The sequence below is a fragment of the Chanodichthys erythropterus genome, chromosome 16 (assembly GCF_024489055.1).
Source record: "Chanodichthys erythropterus isolate Z2021 chromosome 16, ASM2448905v1, whole genome shotgun sequence".
NCBI classification, from domain to species: domain Eukaryota; kingdom Metazoa; phylum Chordata; class Actinopteri; order Cypriniformes; family Xenocyprididae; genus Chanodichthys; species Chanodichthys erythropterus.
The window spans coordinates 15,736,786-15,751,514 of record NC_090236.1 but is presented as its reverse complement, the minus strand read 5'-3'; the positions used below and the strand labels follow the sequence as shown (position 1 = coordinate 15,751,514).

At 36.5% G+C, this 14,729-nt stretch overlaps 1 protein-coding gene across 12 annotated transcripts in view; it reads right to left on the bottom strand.

Annotated features, from left to right (window-relative positions):
• The window catches only part of dlg1b (discs large MAGUK scaffold protein 1b), a 146,603-nt gene that overhangs the window by 17,520 nt on the left and 114,354 nt on the right, over nt 1-14,729 (bottom strand). For all 12 annotated transcript variants that reach the window (XM_067363948.1, XM_067363950.1, XM_067363951.1 and 9 more), the window contains 6 exons: nt 9,700-9,826; nt 7,769-7,925; nt 7,493-7,595; nt 6,002-6,116; nt 2,179-2,355; nt 69-135 (listed from right to left, as the gene is read on the bottom strand). In XM_067363948.1, coding sequence (XP_067220049.1) covers nt 69-135; nt 2,179-2,355; nt 6,002-6,116; nt 7,493-7,595; nt 7,769-7,925; nt 9,700-9,826 — 746 coding nt within the window. The remainder of the gene's footprint in view (nt 1-68; nt 136-2,178; nt 2,356-6,001; nt 6,117-7,492; nt 7,596-7,768; nt 7,926-9,699; nt 9,827-14,729) is intronic.

Below are 14,729 nucleotides of genomic sequence, written 5' to 3'. Positions count from 1 at the left end.
AGGTTTTGGAACAGAATATTGTTCATATCTTAGTAGTACTGTATGCATATATGTAATGGTTCACTCACCCCTTTTTCTCGTGACTTGGGGTTAAATTTAACTGTCTTTAACCTGGCTCTCTCCTTCTTTTCCACTCTAGAGAGAAAACACAAGGATCCCATATAAAAATAGCTGTTATCAACTTTTAATCCATGTTACACTGCAATCTCCTTCATCAGGACATCCCTTATGCCCTGTTTATACCTGATATTAAGATGCATTTTGTTGATCTGATCACAAGTGGACGACACTAAATACAGGTGTAAACTGGGTCAAAAACGTTTTGAGCTTGTCAACTTTTGATTACTTTCAGTATAGTCAAAAATGCATTCAACCAGATTGCTTTAGTCACAAAAGACCACCTAGTCTCCGCCTACTGACTGAATGCTTAAAGATTATGGGAAGCATGCTAGCCAGACCGGATTTAAATTTTGTTGGCTGTATGTTTTTCTGTCGTCTCCAGGTGTGCTCATATGTAAACTGCATGAGCTTATTTCATCCATTAGTTCAGAAGATCTGAAAAAGCCCATACTGTACATTTACCCTCCCATAGACCCTTCCCTCAAAGAAATCAGGACAGAAGAGGTTGAAAGTGGACAATAGAGACGGATTAAAACACTAGGTGTAAACGAGAATGTGTCTCCCTCATCAACTTGTGATACGATCGAACAAAACGCATCTTAATAATAGGTGGAAACACATGCACTTTAGGCTACAAAGGGTAAATTATAAGCTAAACACACAGGTACAGTAAAAACTTGAGGATTTCTTGAGGAAAGGTCCTGGAGGACTGAGCAAAAAATTTTCTCTGTTGAGCGCACATTTTGGCCACCTGAGCAAAAACATACTTTATATCAGACCTGTACAATCAAAAAAAACAAAAATGGTTTTATCATGCAACTGTAACACTTAACTTTAATGTGCCGTTTCTATTTTATTTGACCCTTGATGTAACATAGTGATATATTAAATAATATGTTTGAAAACAAGCAATTCAGTAAATTAAGCACATTTTAGGTTACTTGAGTTTTTTTCACATTGCTGTATTAACTGTACCACTCTTTACCAAGAAAATCTATTAAAAAATAATTTCTTTCCTCCTGCAGGACAGTTAAATTCTTTCTAATAATATAATATGAGCAGTTACAATGATGGTTTGGAACAACCATAATGTGTTTTTGTACAGTCAATTTTTAGCAACAAACAGTGTTAAACCATCAAAATTACATGTTTATTGCTTATGAATTTCCCAGATTTTATGTACCAGGAGGTTTCAAGATTTTTCATGGCAAGGAGCCCTAAAGGAGCCCCCGCTTGTGAGATCAATTTTTTATTAGGCTTACATTATAATATAATAAAATATAATAATAATAATAATAAGTATTTAATACAGTATTATATCAGTTTAAATGCTTCCATTTGTTTTAATATTATAAAGTGAAAACAAACTGAAGCATTTAAAATATTTTTTAAGAAAAGTGAATGTTAACTCTTTTATAGTTATCTAAACATCCCTGAAATCCACACCACCACACACACAAAAATCTATTTAAACTGAGGTATATCACTGATGTATTCTGAGTTTGCAAGCTACACCGGTGGTGGGAGTATAATTGTAAATGTCTCAGAATTTTGTTAGCATTCTGTGCCCATCATCCGTTATTTCCACCACTTTTCATTAAAACATGACGTTTTATTTCACATTTCTTTTCGTTTCGCATTGCCTCTCGTATTGAGGTATTTAGTCCGCAAACACGACAGTATTCTTACCGCGACTGATATGGCTCAGGGCCAGCCAGCTCACACACGCTCAATCGTTCTCTTTCTATGAAACCTGTAAACTCTATAGCGACAATAACTCTATAGCGGTTGACCAGAGCACCACAATTGTTTCTCATTTAAACTACTACAATCAAATGGATTTCGCCACACATGATTTTCGTGTCTGTTCTCTGCACGGCAATTATTTTTTCTGCGCTGCCGTGGCTTCAGAAGTGCGCGGCCGTGCACTTGCGCAGCTTAGAGGGAACATTGCCAGTGACTGATATTATTTGGTACAAGTACAAAATTTACAAAGTAAACCTTAAAATACCTGTGTGTGTTTGTTTGTTTTTCATTTTATAAGCTTCAATCTCTCACCTTCTCTTGCTGGGGATAACGCCCATTTCCTCCACCTCTCCTTGAGGAGTGACCTGCCGTGCCTGCCACCACTCATCATCTGAAGCATTCACCACATGCAGGATGTCCCCAAATTTGAAGTTCAGGCCCTGGCTAGGCAGCCCTGAATCCTTAGTTTTATCATAATCAAACAGTGCCCTGCAGAAAACAGTCAAAATAAAACATAGACTAGATACTTGATGCATTATCTCAGTGCATGTGGTAAGGTTTGACAAGAAGCTTTAAAAATTGCTAAACCATTTAAATCAGTAGTGTCAAACTCAGTCCCTGCTAGTCCCCCTAGTTTACTTCTGACCCTGCTACAACACACATACCTGTAGTTTTCAATTAAGCCTGATGGACTTGATAAGGGGCATTTACAGTGCCTTGCGAAAGTATTCGGCCCCCTTGAATTTTGCGACCTTTTGCCACATTTCAGGCTTCAAACATAAAGATATAAAACTGTAATTTTTTGTGAAGAATCAACAACAAGTGGGACACAATCATGAAGTGGAATGAAATTTATTGGATATTTCAAACTTTTTTAATAAATCAAAACTGAAAAATTGGGCGTGCAAAATTATTCAGCCCCCTTAAGTTAATACTTTGTAGCGCCACCTTTTGCTGCGATTAACATTGTAAGTCACTTGGGTATGTCTCTATCAGTTTTGCACATCGAGAGAAATTTTTGCCCATTCCTCCTTGCAAAACAGCTCGAGCTCAGTGAGGTTTGATGGAGAGCGTTTGTGAACAGCAGTTTTCAGTTCTTTACACAGATTCTTGATTGGATTCTGGTCTGGACTTTGACTTGGCCATTCTAACACCTGGATATGTTTATTTTTGAACCATTCCATTGTAGATTTTGCTTTATGTTTTGGACCATTGTCTTGTTGGAAGACAAATCTCCTTCCCAGTCTCAGGTCTTTTGCAGACTCCGTCAGGTTTTCTTCCAGAATGGTCCTGTATTTGGCTCCATCCATCTTCCCATCAATTTTAACCATCTTCCCTGTCCCTGCTGAATAAAAGCAGGCCCAAACCATGATGCTGCCACCACCATGTTTGACAGTGGGGATGGTGTGTTCAGGGTGATGAGCTGTGTTGCTTTTACGCCAAACATAACATTTTGCATTGTTTCATCTGACCAGAGCAGCTTCTTCCACATGTTTGGTGTGTCTCCCAGGTGGCTTGTGGCAAACTTTAAACGACACTTTTTTATGGATATCTTTAAGAAATGGCTTTCTTCTTGTCACTCTTCCATAAAGGCCAGATTTGTGCAGTATACAACTGATTGTTGTCCTATGGACAGAGTCTCCCACCTCTGCTGTAGATCTCCGCAGTTCATCCAGAGTGATCATGGGCCTCTTGGCTGCATCTCTGATGAGTCTTCTCCTTGTATGAGCTGAAAGTTTAGAGGGACGGCCAGGTCTTGGTAGATTTGCAGTGGTCTGATACTCATTCCATTTCAATATTATTGCTTGCACTGCTCCTTGGGATGTTTAAAGCTTGGGAAATCTTTTTGTATCCAAATCCGGCTTTAAACTTCTCCACAACAGTATCTCGGACCTGCCTGGTGTGTTCCTTGTTCTTCATGATGCTCTCTGCGCTTTAAACGGACCTCTGAGACTATCACAGTGCAGGTGCATTTATACGGAGACTTGATTACACACAGGTGGATTCTATTTATCATCATTAGTCATTTAGGTCAACATTGGATCATTCAGAGATCCTCACTAGGGGTGGGACAAAATATCGATATGGCGATATATCGTCATCCTTCTCTGCGCCAAATATCGATATTTTAATTTAAAAAAATAAAACGCTATATATAGATTTCTTTGCTCAAAACGTCCTACTTCAAGGCGGCGCTCGACACATGAATGAGGGAAACGTGAACTTAAGTTAACTAGCCTAAGAAAAAGAGGTTATTAACAGGATGGCGGACAGCAGTGTGAGTAAAAATAGATGCCCCAGCCACGTTTAAGTTCAAAGTCTTGACGCACTTTTATACCATTGATGTGATAGTCATAGACATCTTTGACGTTCTTCACCGAGCGCTTAGATATACACGGGAGCATTCGAAAGCATATATTAGGGATCCTCTGATAGACGCCTGCTTTCGAACGCTCCCGTGTATATCTAAGCGCTTGAAGAACGTCAAAGGGTCTGTTTGCACCTGGTGACTTCATGCATTTTCTCTGATCGGATAGCTATCTGATCGTGAAAAGACCAGGTCTAAATGCCTAAATGCCTAAAAACGCATTTGAGACGGATTTAAATCCGATCGCTCAAACCACTTCAAGATGGTCTGGGACGCATTCCAGTCAAAACTGTCTATGCTCAGTCTAAATGCATCTGGTTGTTGAAACTACATATGTAAATTTTACTTCTCCAAATATACTAAAACTGAAACATGTGAGAGTCAGATATGACAACGCTACTGCATCACTAATCGCCGCAGATCTCTACAGCAAGCTGACGCGCAAACTGCCGCATATGAAAGTGAAAGTAAGTCGCAGACGCATAACACACAATTATCTTCATTAAAAGTAATGATACCTTATACCAGTGCTGTTGCCGCTCTCTCCTATTGCAGTCTTTGATTTTGAAATTAACTGATGGTCAATAAAATGCACCTCATATTTCTTGCTTTCGGTGACGAGACCTCTATTAAATGTACATATAAGATCAGATTTATCCGTTAACCTGCACTTAACCTTTTCACGTGCATTTTGTTTTCATGTTAAGACCAATATCGCGATGTATCATTATAGGATTTTCTAGCGATATATCGATTATCGCAGAATCACTGACTCGCGATATTATCGTTATCGTGAGCCACAATATCGTTATCGTATCGTATCGTGAGGTACCCTCCGATTCCCACCCCTAATCCTCACTGAACTTCTGGAGAGAGTTTGCTGCACTGAAAGTAAAGGGGCTGAATAATTTTGCATGCCCAATTTTTCAGTTTTTTATTTGTTAAAAAAGTTTGAAATATCCAATAAATTTCATTCCAGTTCATGATTGTGTCCCACTAGTTTATTCTTCACAAAAAATTACAGTTTCATATATTTATGTTTGAAGCCTGAAATGTGGCAAAAGTCGCAAAGTTCAAGGGGGCCGAATACTTTTGCAAGGCACTGTAATTAGGGGTGAAGCTAAACTCTGCAGGGCTGTGGCCCTCCAGGAACTGAGTTTGACATCCCTGATTTAAATTAATGTGTGTGAACTGTAAATATAAGACATCTCATTTCAAATTGATTATGAAATAGCAAGATATAGTTCTAACAATCGTTCTAAATATAAAAGAATATCAGAGTCCACTGGAATCACGATTTTGTCCAGCTGATGAGTGATAAAATTGACAGCCAATAAGAATCGATCCTGGTTTAAAGAGATCCAGCATTATAGAGCGGCAGACAACAAAACTGCAGCACATGCTTAGAAAAAACAGAATATTTTTGTCCGTTGATGTGGACGCTAAAATAGTTATCGTTATAGTTATCATTCTTGGTGTGCATGGACCTTTAAAGTTGACATGATACAGAAATTGCGGTCTTTTCTTCCCTAGCTACACTGATGACTATCTGAGTGAAATGGCTTCTTGAATGAGAAAAAAATGCAGGGCGGCACTTGATTTCCATCAGGAATGGATTGAACCGTTGGATCACTGTTGTTAGATATGTATAATTAAACAGCAATATTTTAAAAAATAAGATTTGATTAAGATAAGACTGATTTCATGGTGACTTTAGATTCAGGTGACTAGTCCCTTGTAGCATTTTAGTGGATATTTGTCCAATACCTGACATATAGTGATCTCTTCTGATTGGTCCTCAGGGATCCTGAGCCTGAACTGATGCTACTGTTCATCATCTGCTCTCTTAGGTCATGGATCTTGGCTTCAAATCGGCTGTACTCTGAAACACAAGGCCAAAAATGTCAATACTACCCATCTCCCAGAAAGCTGCTGTTGAAAGCAGTCATAATAGAATTCACAGGAGAATATTTGTACAAACACACACACACACACACATATATACACACATTTTTGTAAATATTTTATTATATCTTTTCATGTGACAATTTCTTCAGTGTTGTCCCATGAAAAGATAATAAAATATTTACAAAAATGTGAGGGGTGTACTCACTTCTGTGAGATACTGTGTGTGTGTGTGTGTGTGTGTGTGTGTTTATATATATAAATATATATATATATATATATATATATATATATATATATATATATATATATATATATATACAGCTATGGAAAAAATTAAGAGACCACTTAACATTGATTTCTGATCTTGGAGTGGTCTCTTAATTTTTTCCATAGCTGTATATATATATATATATATATATATTTACAATTTTATATATATATATATATATATATAAATTGCTGGACTAATTTATGGAAAAATGTTTAATATATTTGCATGAATTATTAAAAAAAATGGTTTTGAATTAATACAATGACTTAAGTAATAAATACATGTTTCATTACTGGATGAATCAGTGTTTTTGAACGAATCTTTTGAATGAATGACTCAATGACATAAATATGTCACTTGTGGCGTAAGATGTAATTGATACAACCGCTATTTGAGGTTCCAAGTTAGTTTCAAAAGGTGTTTTACTCTATTTTGATTGCTATTGTTGACATCAGTGTTTATCCCAGTACTTCTGTGATAATTTGAATATTTGTAACAGAAATAACTACTATATAGTTCAAAACTGCTCTTTCTGGCTCAGCGCTGCAGCACTAACACAGATTTGAATGTTCCGGTATGATTTCGTCAAAGGTATAATAGACACAGACGAATCGTTGTCATTAATAAAATAAGATTGCACGGGTGTTTCGTGCAGCTCTATTTCAAAGTCCCTTTAAATGCAATGAAACTGCAACATTTACTATGAGTGAGTCTGTTGCAGTTAAAAGCACATCTTCTCAAAAATGTATTTCAAAGGGAATGCAGGAAAGAGCAATAGAAATTTACTGGCATTGTTAACAGTATAATAATGGTCTGTAGGACGAGTTGTACAGTCAGCCTTGGATAATTCAATATCCAAATCAAATTTTTATGAGTTCTATTTAAGACCCTGACCTGACTTAATGACTCAAATGAGTCAATTCATGGCTATAAAACTGGAGTATTGGTTTATTGGCTTTTTACTTCTTGCAATAACACAGCCAAGAGACTCCTGCTGATCGTTGATTGATTTCTGTTTTATTTTTAATGTGTGGTCAAAATGATTGACGTGGTACTGTCTTACATTGAGAAAGACTCACCCTCTGGTCTGTACTGGGCAACGATGGTGACTGTTTGTCCGGCGTTCTTCAGGGCAGCTGCAGCCTGTTCATGAGTGGCACTGCGTAGGTCTATTCCATTCACCTAAGAAAGATGCAGTCGTTTATACATCAATAGGGCAAACGGTATGATAGTGGTCTGCAGACTGTTCAACACTGAGCTCAGTATGTCTGGTGAATATTGTTAGAAATTCTCCTGATTAAAAGTTTATTTTAATTGTAACAGGGTAAAGTTTCAGTGGCCACTGAAATACTCACAGACACCAGGCGGTCTCCTTTCCTCAGCTCTCCACACAGGTCTGCAGGGCCTCCGGCCAGGATGAAGGAAATAAATATGCCTTCACCATCCTCTCCACCCACTATGTTGAAGCCAAGCCCTGTAGAGCCTCGATGCAGCACCACCTTTCTGGGTTCCCTACATAACCGAAAAAACAAAACAAAAAACATAACTACTAAGCTTACAGACTCATATCATGGTACATAAACTATCCATTCATCAATCAGAATTAATACTTTAATACAGTCCCTTTAAATGCAATGAATCCGCAACCTCTACGATATATGAGTCTGTTGCATGCAAGAATCTCATAAAAAGAATAAATCACTTTTTATATGAAGCAAAATATATGTGTGCTATAAATGTGCTTTAACATACTATAATAATATTCAAGCATCATATTTCAGCCTTTAAGTGAATTGTAAGTGCCTTGAATATCATGCTTCTGTATGTCTACAGTGCATTACTGTATATGTGATTTACAAACTGAGAGGCATTATTTTCTGAGAGAACATATCTGGTCTCATCTGAGAACATAATTTTTTGTGGTAATCGATATTATGCCACAATAAATGTTCTTTTAAGAGTGCAGGATCAATTTATATAGCTGGCCGCTTGGAGGCACTGCTGGTCAAGTTCTACTCTGCTGCACACAGCTTTGTTTTACTACACCACAAAAAAAAAAAATCCCTGTGGCTATCCTACAATACTGACACTGTAAAGTCAAACGCCATTTTATTACATCAGGTTTTGCCTATTAAATTGAACAATTACTCTAAAAAAACAACAACAACAGCACTGAATACAATAACATTTAGAATGGGACACATGCTTTTCCTTTCAGGCTACGTTGTACTGTATGCTTGATTGTGCTAAAATTCAAATCCTCCTGCGTACCTAAATGGTCAGATTAATAGAATCGTTTGTTCTGTTGGATTACAACAATCTTGTTTATTCATTTTCTGGCAAGCTGGCTAAGAGGCTTGATGATGTGCGTTTTTTTATGAAAATGAACCAACACATGACGTGGATGGGCTAAATTTGGAGCTTATCAAATCGCTAAATCGGCATTGACGTGTCATTTTAGGTCGGATTTCTCTAAAGGTCTGCTATTGCATCTGGATAAATGTTTTAACCGCACACTTTTTTGCATCCAGTTTTTGATTACCATTTACCATTTTTGATTGAGCCTTTTTAAAATTAAAATGGATTGTAAAATCAACACATATGTTTGTCACCGGAGCAAAAGTAAATAGGAATTTGATATTCCGGTGAACTCTATCAAAGTTCATTAAGGCTTCTCATCTATTCATGACCCCCTCTTGAACATCACAGGTGAGCATCAGAGCACTGACCTGCTCTCGTAACACATTATAAAAATAATCGTGAACAGCTTGTAGCTTCCCCTTTGTTCTATCCAAACAGGCTGTACAAAATAACATACAGCTCCATCGGTGTAGTCTGATTAATGAATATTATGCACTGGCCCTTTTAATGAATCACTAAAAAAGACTCACAAACTACTACACTTTCAAGAAGCATTCACAAGTATATAATTTTAAAATAATTTTATATTTTTGGTTGTGATAATTACTACTATCTGCAAAATAGTAGTCATTGTTGCTAATTTTAAAAATTAACATTTCTGTAGTTTTACCAAGGTTTCTTTATAATTTAAAGCATTGACTGACATCATTTCTCTTACATGTAAGCAAAATGCAGAACTGAAATTGAATAAGGAAATTTGTATCGATACCCTTGTAAGGATATGATTAGTTTTGTGTAATAAAATGTTTATTTAATGTGTAACATATTGATGTATACATACAGATTGCATGTTGCATTTCGTCTCGTTGCATTGTAGCAAAATAGTCTGTGCATGAGGTTTATGTAGCCAATTTTGAGACAATACCTGGTAACATCATCTTCCCCCACTGTGGTCTTTGGGGTCGGGGAGTAGCGTCCAGAATGCACTGGGGGCAACGGCTGGCTCAGATAACTTGGAGGGCTGATATGGTTTTCCATGTGTTGGGAATAGGCTGGGAAAGAGGAAAACAGGTTCAAACATTAATACATGTCACTGAAAAAAGTCTGTAACATCTTGATCTGCATCGCCCTAGAAGCTTGCACCAAATAGTTCCAGGATCTCAAAGAAGTTTGTCTAATCCTCCAATATTGCACAACTATATAATATTCAGTAGTTTGCAAATAGATACGCGTTGTCAGTAAATGATACCTTTGGCTGAGCTTTTACCACCTGGGCCTCCACTGCAGCTCCACTTACATAGCTATCCATGTGGGTGAAAAAGACCTGGAGGTCAGGGTGAAACTGAGCCTAAACTATCCTTATGTTACCTGTCTTTGTCTCTCTGTAAATGTCTCATTTGAAGCAGAGAGTTATCTGAGCTCATGATAAAATGCTGCCTGGGTAACGGTGCATCCTCATATGAGCTCTGTTGAATGGAAATAAGTGTGATCCCTAATTGCATAATAACAGAATGATGGTAAATGGGAGGAGGGAATGAGATGGATAAATAGATATTTCTATAAGAGATAGATATAACAGATATTACATTGGCCAAGACGAGTAACTGAATCATTTTCCCAACAGCCTCAAATAGCTTTTAATGTCTGTTTGCCAATATTTGACATCAATAATTATAGTTGTAATGCCAACAGTGTGGAATGCATGTTTAAACATGATAAACGTTGCAATGATGAGAGGCAGGGTAACAAAGCTCCAATCTACCCTATAGTGTCCACTTTATGAAAGACTGCTCTCTCCTGTGATGAGGTGTGACACCACTTTAGTGAGATGAGACCAGATATGTGCTCTCAGAATCCAATATTCAAGACCACAATATACTTAGAAAGAAAGGGACTGTCAATTTAACACGTTAATTTAGTTAGTTATGGAAAAAAACGCGTTAAAATTATTAACGAAATCAACACACCCGGCCCGCCCCGCCCCGCCCCAGACCTATATAGGTCATCTGATATTTCATACAGTCGATGGTGATGAACATGATACAGGGCAACAACATCACAGCATGATGGAGCCAATAGAATGCAGTTATATGCCCCTAAAATTCCCCTGTATGAGTTTTTATTTATATCAGCAGAACTATTTCCGTCTCCGAGCAACACAGCAGTGTTTCTGAATTCATTTGCTTTTTGAACGAATCAGGGGAACCAATGATTTAATGGCCCATTCATAAAGAGAGCCATTTACTTCATTCCTGAAGGAATCAGCCGTTTGAACAAATCGAATAACTTACTCATTTAGACATTTACTGCCACCTACTGGCAGTTTTAGTGTCCTATTTAGAGTATTATTACATAAAAAATAAAAATGTATTCCATACAAAAAAAAAAAAAAAAAAAAAAAAAAAAATATTATATATATATATATATATATATATATATATATATATATATATATATATATATATATATATATATATATATATATATATATAAAATAAATAAAATTAGTTCACCCAAAAAATTAAAAATTTGTCATCATTTAATCACCGTCATGGACTCATGGTCATTGTAGCCTAAAAGTTTATGTGTAATAAGTTCTTTGTTGAATCTAATATAATATTTCTTTCTAAAGCTACTTTTTAAATATCTATTTGATGCTTTTATCATTTAACACAACAATGACTTGAAATTATATTTCGGGGTAATTTTTCAGCCAAATTTGATGTGTGATTAATTTGCGATAAATTTTTTGACACATTGTGTAATTAAATAGATTGAATTATCTGGTTATCCATTGGCAAAGATCAAGGTAATTTCCCATGTTGTAAGCAAATATCTTTCTCCTAATGTATTGATGAGTGATATTGATATGTGATATTTGATGAGCGATATTGAACTAAATTGAGCTGTATAATGACACAATTGTCTTCTGGTTCTGCTCTAAGGCCAAAATTGAATTTGTCACATAATTTAAGTATTTCACTATAACACTTTTTTTCCTGTTTATTACATTAATGTGAAGTTGCTTTGAAATCTGTATTGTATAAAGAGCTATCTAAATAAAAAATGTGAATTGATATAATTAGCTAGTCTTAAAAAGGAAATGCAATTCCAATTTGTTTTTTCGAAACCCACATTAAGGCATTTTATTCATCTATGTGTCTATCACAGATCTGATTCTATTGTTTGTCCTCTGATGTGAGCTCTCTGATGGTTGTGAGATATATATTTGGGCCCAGTTGGCTGGGAGCAGCAATGGCAGTAGCTTTCTCTCCAACAGTACTGCACTATGGCATATAATAGAATGAGAGGCTTAGCTGCAGAAACCTCGCTTTACCCTCAGGCGAAGCAGGGCGGAACAGAGTGGCACAATAAAAAAAAAAAAATAAATAAAAAAAAAGCACAACAGATGGTAAAATGCATGCTTTATGGCTCTTCATGGGGACAAAAATATAATCTACTAACACAAAGTCTCCCCCCTCTGCAACACACTAACCAGAAAAAGCAGATCAGTGTGCCCAAAAAACACACTGAAAAAAGAAATGCGCTTACACACCATCTACAAGCTATAAACAGTGTTATTTCCATTCTGAGTCAGGCTGCTGAATGATTGTGCACACTTAACAGAATTATTTTTCATTCATTAACTCAGACTCAGATTGGCTCTCTGAGGCTGGTGTGCTATCGTTCCACATGCTGCCCTCTCTGCATTAGGATATTGCTGCTTGGATTAGCAATACAGACTTGACCATGTGATCCCAGCCATGATTGAATTTGCTATTTGTCTTTCAAGTCAAGCAGAGCAAAGCATCCTTGTCTGCTGGCTCCACTATGATATATGGATGAGTCTCAGGGATGTAAGTGTGGGTCTGAGGGAGTGAATCTTTCTGTAGCTATATCATCTCTAGCTATCTTCCACCACCTAATGGGCTCCCTGCTTACCTGCTAACTGGTAAGAAACCTCATAAGTGACTCATTTGGAACGTGCTACATAGGCAGAAACTTTTTTCAACCCTCAACACTTTTTGGCACTGAATGTTCGTAGTTCATGCTGTGGTTGCCTCTCCAAAAGATACATGTAATATTGTTGTGATGCAATGGAAGTAGAATAAATAGACAAAAACAGACAGTAGGAATGTGGTTCTAACCAATGGTTGTTGCTTAGATGATGGCAAATCTTAAAGGGATAGTTCACCCAAAAATGAAAATTTGATGTTTATCTGCTTACCCCCAGGGCATCCAAGATGTAGGTGACTTTGTTTCTTCAGTAGAACACAAATGATGATTTTTAACTCGAACCGTTGCCATCTGTCAGTCTTATAATGCAAGTGAATGGTAACAATTTATAAGAGTCAAAAAATATGCATAGACAAATCCAAATTAAACCCTGCAGCTCGTGATGACATGTCCTAAGACACAAAACGATTAGTTTGTGCAAGAAACCGAACATTATTTATATAATTTTTTACCTCTAATACACCACTATGTCCAACTGCGTTCAGCATTCGCTTAGTGAGGTCTGATCGCGCTCTGACAACGGCAGTGATGTCTCGCCCATATACTTCAATAAGTGCTAGACATTACTTCCGTTGTCAGAGCGCGATCAGACCTCAGTAAGCGAATGCTGAACGCACTCATATAAATTGTGTTACCATTCACTCGCATTATAAGACTGACAGACGGCAATGGTTTGAGTTAAAAATCATCATTTGTGTTCTACTGAAGAAACAAAGTCAACTACATCTTGGATGCCCTGGGGGTAAGCAGATAAACTTAATTTTTGGGTGAACTATCCCTTTAATGCAAGCTTTGAGTCTATTGTAAGAAAGGGACAGGGTTTAAGTGGATGAAATTATCAGAGATATCCAGTACACATCACAAGGAAAAAAGAAAAAGAAACATATGCATGGATGATGCTCCCCATTTTTTTTTTAGAAAAGTTTGCATATTTTAAAGGTGTCAATTAATTTTGTATATTTCATGTATCAAATATGATACAACAACAGGCTTTTAACGAACATTTATTTGTTCATCTCTCTTGCATTGCATCATGTTTTGCCCTCCACACTAAAAATTACAGAGCTTTCATCATAAAACTAAGCATTTAAAAATCTTACAAAGACATATTATTGGGAGATATAGAGTGACAAATTATATTTATATGCATTTTATGCAAGTAATCTGCTATACTGTACATTTTTGGGCATATAAATAGCAATAGCACCAAACTAAGCTCAGTTTTGGCCTCTGAATAAAATTAAGGTGTTTTTTCCTCCATATTCTCACTATATGATATATATATGGGCCATAAAAGCCTGTATCAAGTATCAAAACATTAGTTTTCTTTTATATTGTGTCCAAAGGTCTGACTATATTAATTAATTATTTCAGGCTTGATTAGTATTACAGGTTTTCTATTGATTATTACAGGGTTGATTAGTAATATTTTAGCATTATTTTAGTATTATTTAGCAAGTTAGTATTTTTATAATATAACAAAAAGAACTTAAAACAGTAGCCTACTTTTGAAGAATACACAAAATGTATAAAGTATAAAGTAAACAACTGTTTAGTGCAACAGAAGTGCAAAAGAAACGAAACGAAACTATAAAGTTCTATAAAGTCTTAAACACCATCGCAAACACAAAAATCTGAATGGCTTCAAAACATTGACTTCATTTCTTTTCCATGACAAGCGGTGTCAAAAACGTGAAGTAGCCTGCTGTTTTAAGAGGGAAAAACCTGGAAACCGTTGTATTACTGCTGTTCCATAAGCGCCCCTATTGTCAGAAAGTGAATTTACATTTTCACTCGTTCCATGTTGCAACTCGCCTCTTGTTTATAGAGTATCTTTTAATGCAGCATACAGGCAGTGTTGATAAATAGAACTGACTGATGGAAACTATGTCACTCAGAGCATGCACGCTCGTGCGTGTGTGTGTGTGTGAGAGTGCG